Genomic DNA, 12,799 nt, shown 5'->3' with positions numbered 1-12,799 from the left:
CTGCCACACATTTTGGTACATAAAACAACACTAACTATTATATAAAATAAATAAATGCAAAACAAACATATTAAAAACATTGAAAAACAATTTAAGATGAAATATAAAACAATAAATACAATTTTTCTTACGAATACTAAAAAGAAAAACAAAAAACTATAGCAATATTTAAACGTACATCAAACAATACAAAACAATTTACATACATTTATGAATAAAAACACAAACATTTAGATTTTTTCGTTCAGTTACCAGAAAAGAACTTACATAAAGAATTTAAGCAAACAAATCAATAATGAAAACAAACTCTCTTTAGATGTATTAATAATAAAACTATAAACAATAACAAAAAAAATTTTTATAAGTGTGTTTAAACTCAAAAACTTAAACAAAACATTTTCTTTAGTAATAAACTAATAAAATCTAAAACTAAACTAAAATTTAATAAAAGAAAACAAGCTCATTTTTTGATAAACCCCCCAAAAAAGAAAACCTAGATAGTTATTAATGTATTTACTAAACTCAAGTATGAAAACCTTTTAAACAAAATGCAAGAGTCAATCATATAAATGAAAAAAAAAATTTAGAGAAATTTAAAGATTTTTTTTTTCAAAATGTTATTAAATTTATTTAAACTGTTTTATAATTTTGTAAAAAAAGCTACATGGGAATTTTAAAAATTTTATAAAATAAACTTAGATCAGGCTTAAACTATAGTGGAGGTAATAAATTTAAAAAAGTTACACAAAAAAACGCTATTTTGTAACACTATTTTAGAAATAGTACACAATGTGGCAGCATTATTGTGTAAACAACAGTGTTACCAACTTCAAACCTTTAGAAACTTTAAATAGCGATTTAAATCATAGAAATAGTACACAATATGGCAGCATTATGGTGTAAACAACAATGTTACCAACTTCAAACCTTTAGAAACTTTAAATAGCGATTTAAATCATAGACTTGACTATAGACCGCAGGAATTTATGAATTTTAATAGTTTTTTTTGGAAAAATTTCATTTAAATAATTTATATTATTAAGTGTAGCTTAAAATTATTTTAAATTTAACATGAGTAAAGCTATTAATTTCTAATTTTAAACAAAAATTTATAAAATATATTAAACCTAGTAACTGAAAACTTAAAATTGGCAAGTGAATTGACTAATTAGGCATTAAAATAACTTAAATAACACATAATAACATAATTTAATCCCATTAAATAAAAAAAACAAAACAAATTTCTTTAAAAAAATATTAAACTTTAAATAAAAACTTCCTTTTTTTTATAACAAATTAGTTATCATATTTCTTTAAATAAACCTAAGATGCCTCTTGTTTAGAAAAAAATTTAATAACTTTATATAAATATTACAAAAACAAAATAACATTTAAATTTAAAAAAAAAAACTTATAACATTTACATATTATTCTTATGATTTTTGTTAAAAATATTACTTAAAAACAGCTTTAGCTTAATTCATTAACATATTTATTTAGTTCAATATACTAAAACACGTTCTTGTTATTTATTATAAATTAAATTAAAAATTATTAATTAACATAACTAAAAAACCAAAAAAAAAACGTTTACTTAATATAAACAAACAAATATTTACATTAAAATAGCGAAGAAGAAGAAGAAAAAACAAAGAATTGTGTTGTTAAATATTGCATTTAAATCTCTACTTACTTTAAACACAATCCTTTAAAAGAAAATTAAAAAAAATTGTTAAACATTTTTTGTCTTTATTAACAAAACTACGACAAAAAAACCTATTGAGAGAAAATATAAGAAAACAATAATTAAAAATAATAAAAAAAATTTCTAAAATTTAAAAAAAAAATTAACGTGTAAACTCTTAAGAGTAATAAATTAAAACAAAAATAAGAAAAAAAACGAAAGCATTATGCATTAACTGCACCCACATAAACAAACTTTCATTATAAAGGAATTTATTATGTATATTCAAAAAATAATAAAAATAAATAATTCTAACCCCCTCCTAAACCCCTCAATATAAAAGAAAATCAATAAAAACGTTTCATGGAAAATACAAAAAAAATACAACAAAAGTTTGGTTATTAAAGCATATTTTGCAAAAAAAAAATTGGTAAAAAAGTAAGTTAAACAAGATTAAAATACCAAGAATTTTTTTTATTAAAATGTTTTATTTTAAAATATCTTTTGGAATTTATAAAAATTTTTAACAATTTCTAACAAAATTTTCATTTTTTTGACTTTTTTTTTTGTCCATCCTAACATAAAAACGCTAATTTATAATATTGTTTTAGCATTAAACCTCTATATATGGCAGCACTTGTAAACATAAACAAAACGTCAAACTACAAAGACGCTGAACAATATTAACGGCGTTGTTAGGAGTTGTAAAACAAGGTGATAGATAAACGTGAAGTGTAAAAGTAAAATTTTAAATAAAGTGATTTAAAAGTGAAAATAATTGAAGGAGAAAGTTAAAAATTGCAACAAAATAACCAAGGTAATGTAATTTATATGAAATTATTAAAGTAATTGCGGAATTTGTTTTAATTAACACAAAATTTAACAATTTTTGTTGGTCGCTATTAATGCTGCTTATAAAACATGTCTCTTGAGTGGAAATTTAATAGGGTTGCCAGCTCACATTTTTTAACTTATATTACGGGTGGTATTAATAACATGCTCAATTAGTAACAAATTTAAAGCGTTAGCGATTTATGTTAATTTTTGTGTTAAATTTATAATAATTTTTATTATGTGCATATTTTAAAAGCTGTTTTAGTAAATTTCATCATATTCCTTACAAAAATCATATTTATTTGTTTTAAAATTAGGAGTTTATTTGTATGAAATTCCTTTTTTATTTGGCAAAAAATTCTCTCCTATTAAGCATAATGGCAACTCTTAATGTTTTTCGCTAGTAAAGAGAACACGTGAATGTTGTTTTTATTTACAGTATGCCAAATCAGGCATGGAAAACTTCAAACTAAAGTGCTTTAAAATCTAGTCTATAGTTAACATCAACTATAATCTAGAGACAAGTTTAGTTTAATTTTTCATTTATGGTGTATTATCTGGTCCAGTCTATAGCTTAGAGTATAGTCTAGACTAGTCTATGGCCTAGTCTAGACTATACTGTAGTCTAGTCTATAGACTAGTCTATAGTATAGTTTATTGTCTAGTCTAGTCTATAGTCTAGTCTATAGCCTAGTCTATAGTCTAGTCTATAGTCTAGTCTATAGTCTAGTCTATAGTCTAGTCCATAGTCTAGTCTATATTCTAGTCTATAGCCTTGTCTGTCAGAAAATTACTTTAGTGCTTTAAAACCTAAAAAGTACTATTTTCCTTATTTCAAAATATCAATTTTCCATACCTGTAACAAATCAAAAAATTAACGGTATTTTGGTAAAAATGATGTTAACTATTAAAAAAAGCGTTTGTTGAAGAAGTTTGAGAAAAACGTAAATTATTTGAGTAAAAAATATATATTTTTTATTTAAATGAGAAAAAGAGCTGGCAAATCTCTCTTTTAAACAAAAATTGAGAAACCAATTAATTAAATAAACTATTGTGTATATGGTGGATTATTTATGCATTCATTTACTTATTATTACTCATTTACAAAATAATAATCCCTTATTATTTATCGCAATTTTACTCGTGATTAATAATACTCATAAGACATTCTAGCTTGATATCATTCTTTTTAAACAAATGATAAAAAATAAATAAAATAAAATAATAAAAATTTCAATTAACGTAATGAAACAAGAAATAAACAAATGTTTCTGCTTGTGATTAAGAAAAAAATAAAATAAACAAATAGTTTTGAGACATTTTTTTGTTGTATTCTTTTGATTGATTAGAATATAGATAAATAGCTCAAGTAAATAACATTTGTTAGAAAAATATATAAAATAAACAAAAAATTAAAGCTATTTTTTTAGATAATTTTTAAATAATTAATAAAATTTGAACTTTAATACTGAAATATTACAAAAAAAAGGAAGTCAAGGTTATTTGTTAAAAATTTTGGGGGAAGCACGAAAAATTTAAAGAATCAGGATAGAGTTTTTAAAATAAATTGAAAAATATTTTATATTTTCTAAATTTTCTTTTTTTACTTATTATTTAATTGTTATTTTTTTACTTATAAAACTTCTAGATATTTTTATTTTACTTTGCCAATTTTAAGTTGTTTTGGTTTTTTGTATTTTATAAATAAACCAAACATTTCAAACGACGCCTTTTTGTTACATTTTTTATTTAATGTAAATTGCATGTTGTTTACGTGTTTTATGGTTATTTTATATGTTGTTTTCATTTAATGCTTTAAATATTTTATTTCCCTTTAGAAAATAAATTCTTTGGCAGCATAAACGATTGACGTTTATAGAAATGTTGACAAAAAAATGTGTTTTTTAGATTTTATATCATGTTTATAATATAAATAAGATCTAAACAAGTAATTTTTAGAAAAAAGAAAATAACAATAACAATAAAACATACAAAGTTTTTAAAAAGCAGATGTTTATATTTTGAAAAACAACAAGGCGCTGTTTGACATTAAGCGTTTTGTAAAATAGAATTTCAAAAATATTTAAATAATTTAATTAGTTAGTTAATTAGCTATTTTTGGAATAAAAACATATTTTGCTTTTCAAAACTTCTTATAAATTAGTTTTCGAACTGATTTAGCAATAAAATTAAACTAATTCTTTAATATTTTCTAAATTTTGCTTTTTTGTTTATAAAAAATAACTACATTTTTCAATTTTTTATCTTTTTATATAAAAGTTTTATATTTGCTTCAATTTCAAGGTATTTTAAGTAATTTTAAGCGTTTTCCATTTATTTGTATTTATTAACCGTATGGCAACTCTTATTTTGCGTCAATTTTACTTTTTTTGTTTACATTGAGTCATTTCCCCTTTTTAATAGTGCACTTGCACTGCTTGTATTTGTTGTTGCTTGGTTGGGGAGAGAGAGAAAATGTTTATCTCTCTCTTTGAGTTTCTTTTTGAGTTGAAGAATTTTTTCCTTTATAAAATAACATGACACCACCGTGCGGCAATCATTCGTAGTTGAATTTTTAAACGGTTAACAACAACACGAGACGCCACAGGTGGAAAATAAAATACACAACAAAACAAAGAGTTTAAGAATTATAAATAAAAGCAAAAGTTTAATGGAAATATAGTTGTAACAACAACAAAAAAGAACAATATAAACATTAAACTAAAGTGTGTAAAATAAACAATAAATAAAATTAAAACAAAAAGAAAAAATTGCAAGATTTGCAGTATTTAATACAAAAACAAAAAAGAACTGCAGTGAAAAAGTGAGAGACAAAATAGAAAAATCTAGAACAAGAAGAAAAAAACTCCATTTTGAAGTGAAGTGGAAAAAAATACAAAGTGGTGGTTTGAAAAAAAAAACAAAAAAAGTGCCTTTTTGTGAAAAAAATTTAAAGAAATAAAAAGGTTCCTATTTGTTTATTATAAAATTTTAAAAGAAAATATTTAAACAAAAATGGCTTTTATGATGCCGGTAATGAAAAACAATTACGATATCTATAAAGATAAAGGACGTTCACGTAAAACCTCAGAATCTTCCAATGGCACAGGAGCCAACAGCTCGGCTACACCCAATATGGCCTCAGCCATGGGTATAAATCCCAATTCAAGAGGTAGACAAAGAATGAAGTCCGAATCATTTGCCAGTTCACCCAGTCACACCTATCGCATGCAAATGCAAAGATGTCAATCACAAAAAACCTTTCCACGCAATTCTTCACGTACATCGACCGGTTCAGCTGCTCTATCGCCCACTCGATCCTTTTGTCAACCCTCACAAAGTCCACCCAAACAAAGTAATACAACAACAGCTTCAGCTAACAATCAAACTGGTTCTCAAAATGATATAAGTAAATTTCATTTACGTTTAGTGGATAAATTACGTAAATCCTTTCGCAAGGATTCAGCCAAACGTTCATGAAAGTCATCTGGCGTAAAACAAAACGAGGAAAATGTACCTCAATTAACACAAATAACAGCAGAAACCACAACAACAACAGACATAAATAAAACTTCTATAAAAAGTTCAGAGCCAAGCGCTGAACCCCCCGCCACTTTATTAAACGATAAAAGTAGCAGCAGTAGTAGTAGTACACTTAAGACTGAGGTTCAACGCTACGACGACTTAGTCGTCCAACAAACGGAAAAACTGGAGGAGACTAAAATAAATCCTTCTAGCAGCCCCTATACCTTAACTGACCAACAGCAGCCGCCACATAAAACCAACTCTTTAGCCTCTCAATTGGGTAAACGTTTTACGGCTCCTTTAATAAAAGCTAATATCAAAAGATGTCACAAAAAATTCACTCATCTACAATTACATCATTATCACCAGCCTTTACAACATTCATCGCATACAGCGGATAAATCATCTGTAAAACTTTTAACATCTACTTCTACTTTGGAATTGTTTCAACAAGACTGTGAAAATTTCACCAAACTTGAACATAAACCTTTAATGAAAAATATGCAAAAAACCGCCGAGTCCACAGGTTTTACCGAAAAATCTAATAAAAAGTCTCCCGAAAAAAGTGCAGCCGGCCTGAGACAGGCTAGAAGACGTAAACGTTTAACGTTTATGCGCCGTTCGACGAAAAGTGCTCCCGGTTAAAGGTAAAGAAAGTAGTAAAAAGTTGTTAAGTAAATTTTGCAAATGTGATTTGTTGTAAATTGTAAAGATTTGATAAAGGATTTTAAGAAACATTTTGTGAAAAACGAAAACATAGAAAATTTTACTAAAAACAATATTTCCTTTTGAAAAAATATAAAATTGTAAATTATAAAAAAATATCGTTTAAAAGGAAAGGTTTTGAGATATATCTTTAGAAAATATTGAAATTTTTTGAAAAACTTTTCTTTTGAGAATTTTTTTTGTTGAAAATTTAAAATTTCTTAAACTCCATAATTTTTTGTTTGCAAAAGAATTTTTAAGCACAATTTTGTAAGCAAAATTTATAAAATTTTAATTGGGGACTTTTTTGCATTTTAAAATATAAGAGTTTTCTTCCATCTGGTAAATTTGTTATGATTAAATTGTATTAATTGGCTTTTCTTTTCAAACATGATTTTGTGGTTTACGACCTTAAATGTTAAAAAATGTTGCCCTTAAATTGCACTTTTTTGCCTTTTGAAAGTGAAAAACTTAATTTGGCCCTTTTTCCATCTGACAAAGTTTTTTTTTTTGTCAATTTTAACAATTTCTTAAGAATTTTGAAATGAAAAATGGCAAATTGCAAACTTTTAAAAACTTAAATTAAAAAAAAATTTGCCCTCAAATTGCACTTTTTTGCCGTTTGTAAGTAAAAATTCTTAACTCGGCAATTTTTTCTATCTGGCCATTTGACAATGAGTTACTTTGTCAAAATAAAGTCAAAATCAGCTGATTTTTAGGAAAACTTTTTGTCTCTTGTTTCCTAAACTGAAAGAACTTAGGAATTCATTATAATTTTGGTGAAGTTTAGTTTATGTAATGAAATCTTGAAATACTTTTTAGAAGAACTTTTTTACATATTCTTTTAAAAAGAGCGGCCGCTAATTTAACACGAAATTAGTTTATGTAATGAAATCTTTGAATGATTTCTAGGCAATAAAGTCCTTGGTCGGTTGAGATCTCAATAAAGGGTGGAATATTCTTAAAATGTTTAGCCTTGAGAAAAAGGACTAGCATGACGAATAGTACCTTCCTTTAGCTTTTTCTTTTTTCACAATCTTTAAGCAATTGTGTGGTTGAGTTAACCGAGGTTATTGATCAAAATTTGCTTTTGCTTAGGACTAGATATTTCTACAAGTTCCTATAGTATTTAGAGGAAATTTGACAGGTTTTCTTATACAACTGCTGGAAAGTTAAATACTTTTCAGAACTAAAAGCTAACTAAGTCCTCAAGGTCTTAAATTCGAGAAAAACATGTTAAGCACCTCATAACGGTAAGAACATTTACAATAATTTATTGTCGCAACAAAAGTTTAAAAACAAATTTTCTCTAAAGCAAGAAAATACAGGATGTCTATGGCACCTACCCTTCTAGCACCCCCCCCCCACCATTTAACACAAACTAAAAAAACAAGACCCTGCTTCTACCGAAATATTTTGGCTAAAAGCCAACTATTGTGCAAAATGCTTTTGCCAGCAAATACAAAAATAAAAATGCATTACAGGAATTCAGATAAAATAAGAGAAAAGCTATACAAAATCTAAATAATAAATAAAAATTATTTACATAATATAACTAAAGAATATAGTAGACTACAAAAATTTTCAAAGAAGAAAAAAAAAACGAACATTATTTTTATAAACAAAAACTGTTATAGTTAAAAATATATATTTGTAAAGAAACGAATTTTTCTGTTTAGATTTATATTCAAAAAATATTATAAATATATTTTGCAGTTTTTTTACATATATATTAGATTAAGTTTAAGTTTTTTTATTTAAAAAAAGAAATATTTTATGTATATTAATTATTTTTTAACAAAGACTTAAAAGACCTTTTAAGGGGATCGGAAAGAACAAAAGTAAATATTGAAAAAATCTTACATGTGATTTTCTGATTCCTTAGGTCTTATAATGTTAACAAAACTTAAGCTCATTTTTATATATTTATAAACATTTATTGAAAGTTATTAGTAAAATATTCAACAAAATTTTGTTAAAAAAAGGTTATTTGTTTAAAGATGAAATTTTTATTAAAATAATTTTTTAAACAAATTTGAAAAAATTTTATTTAGCTAACGAACTATAACAAGGGAATTAAGTTAAAGATATCTTTGTATATATATACGGAACCAAAAATTTACAGTAGTACTTAAATTTTAAAAGAAAAAAAATCTTCCTTAATTTTTTTTGTAATAAAAACTTTTAAGTATAAAAACTGCCACAGAAAATAAAAACAAAAAACAATTTTGAAAAAAATCCCTAAAAAATTTAAAGCTTTGATATATTAAAATATTTTTAATTTAAAAATAAAATATATATTTACTTAACCAAAAAAATATATAAAACTTTTTTTAATAAAACAAATTCTAAAATAATCAAAAAATTAAAAAAAATCTAAAATAATAAAAATACTGTCTTTTGACAGCAGATGTAAATATCAGCTTATTTTCAACTAAAATTATTCAAAAACAAAATTTTTATTTTATAAATAGTTTATAAATTAGATTTTTTTTGATAAAAAAAATTAATTTTAAAAACCTTTTATAAAATAAAAATATTGTTTTTAAATAGGGGGGCTTAATACCTAACATACATACATGTCTCTCAAATTTTGTTCGGCTTATCTACTATATGCCTTATTCATAAACATTTATCATAGGTTTATAAAACAACTTTTTTGTATGAAAATTTGATTTATAAAGTTTTGATAAAAGTTTATGTATAAGACCCTAAATATATATTTTTATATAAACTAAAGTAGTACCTAGTAATATATAAGTTTTAACTTTTAAACAAAAGTTTTTTTTGTGTTTTAGTTCTACCAATTTTTTTTTTAAATTTATGTGTTACAAAAAAAAGTAAAAATATTAAATGAAAATATAATAAAAAAATTAATCTATATTTATATAAACATATAAATATGTCTTAAAGTTTTATGTTAAGCTTTATAAAAAAAGCTATAAAACTTTAACTCTTAAAAATGTAATTAAGTTTTGTACTCAATAAAAAATGTTAAAAAAAATTAAAAATAAATTTTTTATTTATATAATTTATAATTAGATATAAAAAGATTGTTTTAAAGAAAATAACTAAGAAAAGGATTAGAGAAAACTGCTGATATAGAAAAATTGGACCTACAACTACTTTATTTGGACTGCAGACACAATAACAAAATTCACAGAATGTTATTGGAAATTCTAGAAATCTTTAGAGAGGAAATGTTATATAGAAAACTCAAGAAACCATTCCAGGAAAAAAGGGGCAAGAAAGGATACAATAAAAGGAACCTACAACCACTTTATTTGGACTGCAGACACAATAACAAAAGTCACTGAATGATATTGGAAATTTTAGAAATCTATAGCGAGGAAACGTTATATAGAAAACTCAAGAAACCATTCAAGGAAAATTGGCAAAATAAAGATAATGTTACAAAAGAAAAAGGAATAATGTTTAAGCAGATGGCAGGATAACTAAACATAGTTCTTAACCCCGTGACTATATTAGACAAATGTTTATCAAGGCACTTGATAAAATGTCGGCAGAAAAATTTTTAGTTTTTATCATGATAACATTTTGACGTTTAGCATAATAAATATTTGTCTAATATAGACACGGTGTAACAGGCTAGTTAGTTAGAATGGTGAGAAAGGAGAATTACATGTAATTGGATTCAAGACAGTAATAAGTATTACTTACACCAATGTTAATGATCTTACATTAAGAATCAAATCTCAAATGACAACAGGAGGGAAAAACATGACATTAAGTAAAAAATTATTCCTATTGGCCAAGGAAGTGAAATTTTTATACACCACGAATTGAAAATTGTTATCGTAAACTTGCTGTAAGCAATTCATTCACAATAGTTGATTTTGTATGCAAAAAAAATCAAATTTACACTGAGATCTCAAATTACAACTGGAGGAAAAATATAAAAAACTATCATCCCTTTTGGTCAGGGATGTAAAAATTTGTTATTTCCATGAAGTTTACATTCTCTTCCAATGGAAAATCTTTATTTTGTTAACAGTTCATTCACAATAGTTGATTTTGTAGGCACCAGCAGCTGTTGATTGTTTACAAAGGAAAAATTTTTAAAGGAAATGAAAATTTTTAATAAAACTTCTCCAAATCAAGTTACATTAGTTTTACTGGACTCAGTACCTCAAAAAAACCAAGGAAATTTCTGAATCTATTGATAACAGACAAGGAAAAATTCAAGAAAAGTCAAGACAAAACCATATACAAGACAACGGTCGATGTATGGCAATATACGAGGCTATAAGTGAAAGAATAGACGAAAATATAGAAGAGAGAATAGAGAAGCTAGTCGACAATTCAGAAGTAATAGGAACTATAGATGAAAGTAAAGCAATGGTCGTCTATTTAAAAGATGTGATAGGGACTATAGAAAGATTTAACAATAATATAACACAAGTTAAAGGGACTATGGTCCAAAAAATAATTTGGAATATAAATAGAGACTTTAGACTATAATTTAGAATAAATATTAGAAACTATAGATAGAAGTATAGTTAATAACATGGAAAGACTATGGTCGGTAATTAAAAAATAAATAAATAGGATAGACTTAAGGCTACAGATAAAAATGTTATTTAAAAGATACTATAGTCGACAATTGAAAACAAGTAATAGGGAATATAGTGCCGGGAATGTAAAACAGACTATAGTCAACAATTTAGAAGAAACAATAGAGACTATAGATCAAAGATTAGTTCGAGAATATAGAAGGACAATAGTCGAGGACATACAAGGCCAGTGGTCGGTGATTAAGACGAAACCATAGAAAGTATAAAGGAAACAATAGTCAAGAACAAAGAACTAGGCTATAGGCCTAGTCCATACTATAAAGAAATCTGTATTGAGTATTTCTGTCTATAGTAGAGAATACAGACTAGTCTTTAGATAGCACAACAGTACCTTCTAATGCCACCAATATTTTTTTAAATTAATTTTAAAAATGTTTAATTATTAAAAATTTTAAATGTTTAAATATTTTTTAAAAATTTAGTTTATGTATAAATTTTAATAAGTTAACTGCAATTTACTACTATTTTTTTATATAAACTCTGCATGTTATTTAATCATTTGTTTACGACAACTGATTTTTTCCGTTCTTCTTGTTTATATTCTTTTATCACGTACTATAAATCTGGGTTTATGTTTTTATACTCAAAACAAAACCAAACAGTTAATAGAACAATTATATTATTACCCTTGATACTTTATGTGTACTATATATATTACAAAATAGACCAGACCCCATAAGACCACCAACAACAAACCGTTTTCTCTCTTCCGTCTTCCGCTGTTTAGTTGTTTGGCTTATTTAATTTATTTATGTGTGGCAAATTGTTTTAAAACAATTGCTGGTTAAAACCCTACACACAACAGTGGGGACCAGCATGGGCTAGGGTTTGTCTATAAACTATGCATTTATTTGGTCAGCCAGACACAATACTACTTCTTCTCTTTCTCCTCCTCTTTTGAATTTTTTTGTAATTAAATTTCATACTTTTTTCTTTACTTGGTTGAACGCAAACAGTGCAAAAAATCTCTTTATGGATTTATTAATACTTTTAACGGAAATTCAATTAAATGGCAAATAAATTTCTATTAATTGATGGACAAACCCCCCTGGGTTTATATTTAAACAGAAGTAGAATTCATTGTGTCTAAACGAAATTTTAAAATACAATTTGTTCACTTAATTGAATTGAGTTTAAATTTCCAGCAGAAATTGCGTTTGTTTTATAAAGTTTTTTTCTTTTATTAATGAAAAAGAAATTTGTAATAATTGTTTATAAAAAAAACTACGACTCTTTTTCTTTTGTATCAAAGAAAAATTATCAATGATGAACAATTTCATATATGAGGTTTTCCATCGATTGTTTGGAATACATCATACGATATAGGCTAGACTATAGACTAGACTGTAGACTAGACTATAGACTAGACTATAGACTAGACTATAGACTAGACTTTAGACTAGACTATAGACTAGACTATAGGCTAGACTATAGACTAGACTATAGACTAGACTGT

General features: G+C 25.1%; 2 protein-coding genes across 2 annotated transcripts in view; both read left to right on the top strand.

Moving 5' to 3' along the window:
- Positions 1-12,799, top strand: part of LOC111689887 (serine/arginine repetitive matrix protein 2) — a 45,569-nt gene that overhangs the window by 14,411 nt on the left and 18,359 nt on the right. The window lies entirely within an intron of this gene.
- Positions 5,402-6,002, top strand: LOC111679270. The gene has a single exon (XM_023440809.2). The coding sequence runs from the start codon at positions 5,534-5,536 to the stop codon at positions 5,996-5,998; it is 465 nt and encodes a 154-aa protein (XP_023296577.1). The 5' UTR covers positions 5,402-5,533; the 3' UTR covers positions 5,999-6,002.

This window comes from Lucilia cuprina, chromosome 3, assembly GCF_022045245.1.
Source record: "Lucilia cuprina isolate Lc7/37 chromosome 3, ASM2204524v1, whole genome shotgun sequence".
In the NCBI taxonomy this organism is placed as follows: domain Eukaryota; kingdom Metazoa; phylum Arthropoda; class Insecta; order Diptera; family Calliphoridae; genus Lucilia; species Lucilia cuprina.
The sequence above is the reverse complement of the archived record's forward strand: the minus strand, read 5'-3'. Positions and strand labels throughout refer to the sequence as shown.

Bases quoted from the DNA above. Each gene is read 5' to 3' on its own strand.
- LOC111679270 (XM_023440809.2), top strand. From the start codon at position 5,534: ATGGCTTTTATGATGCCGGTAATGAAAAACAATTACGATATCTATAAA.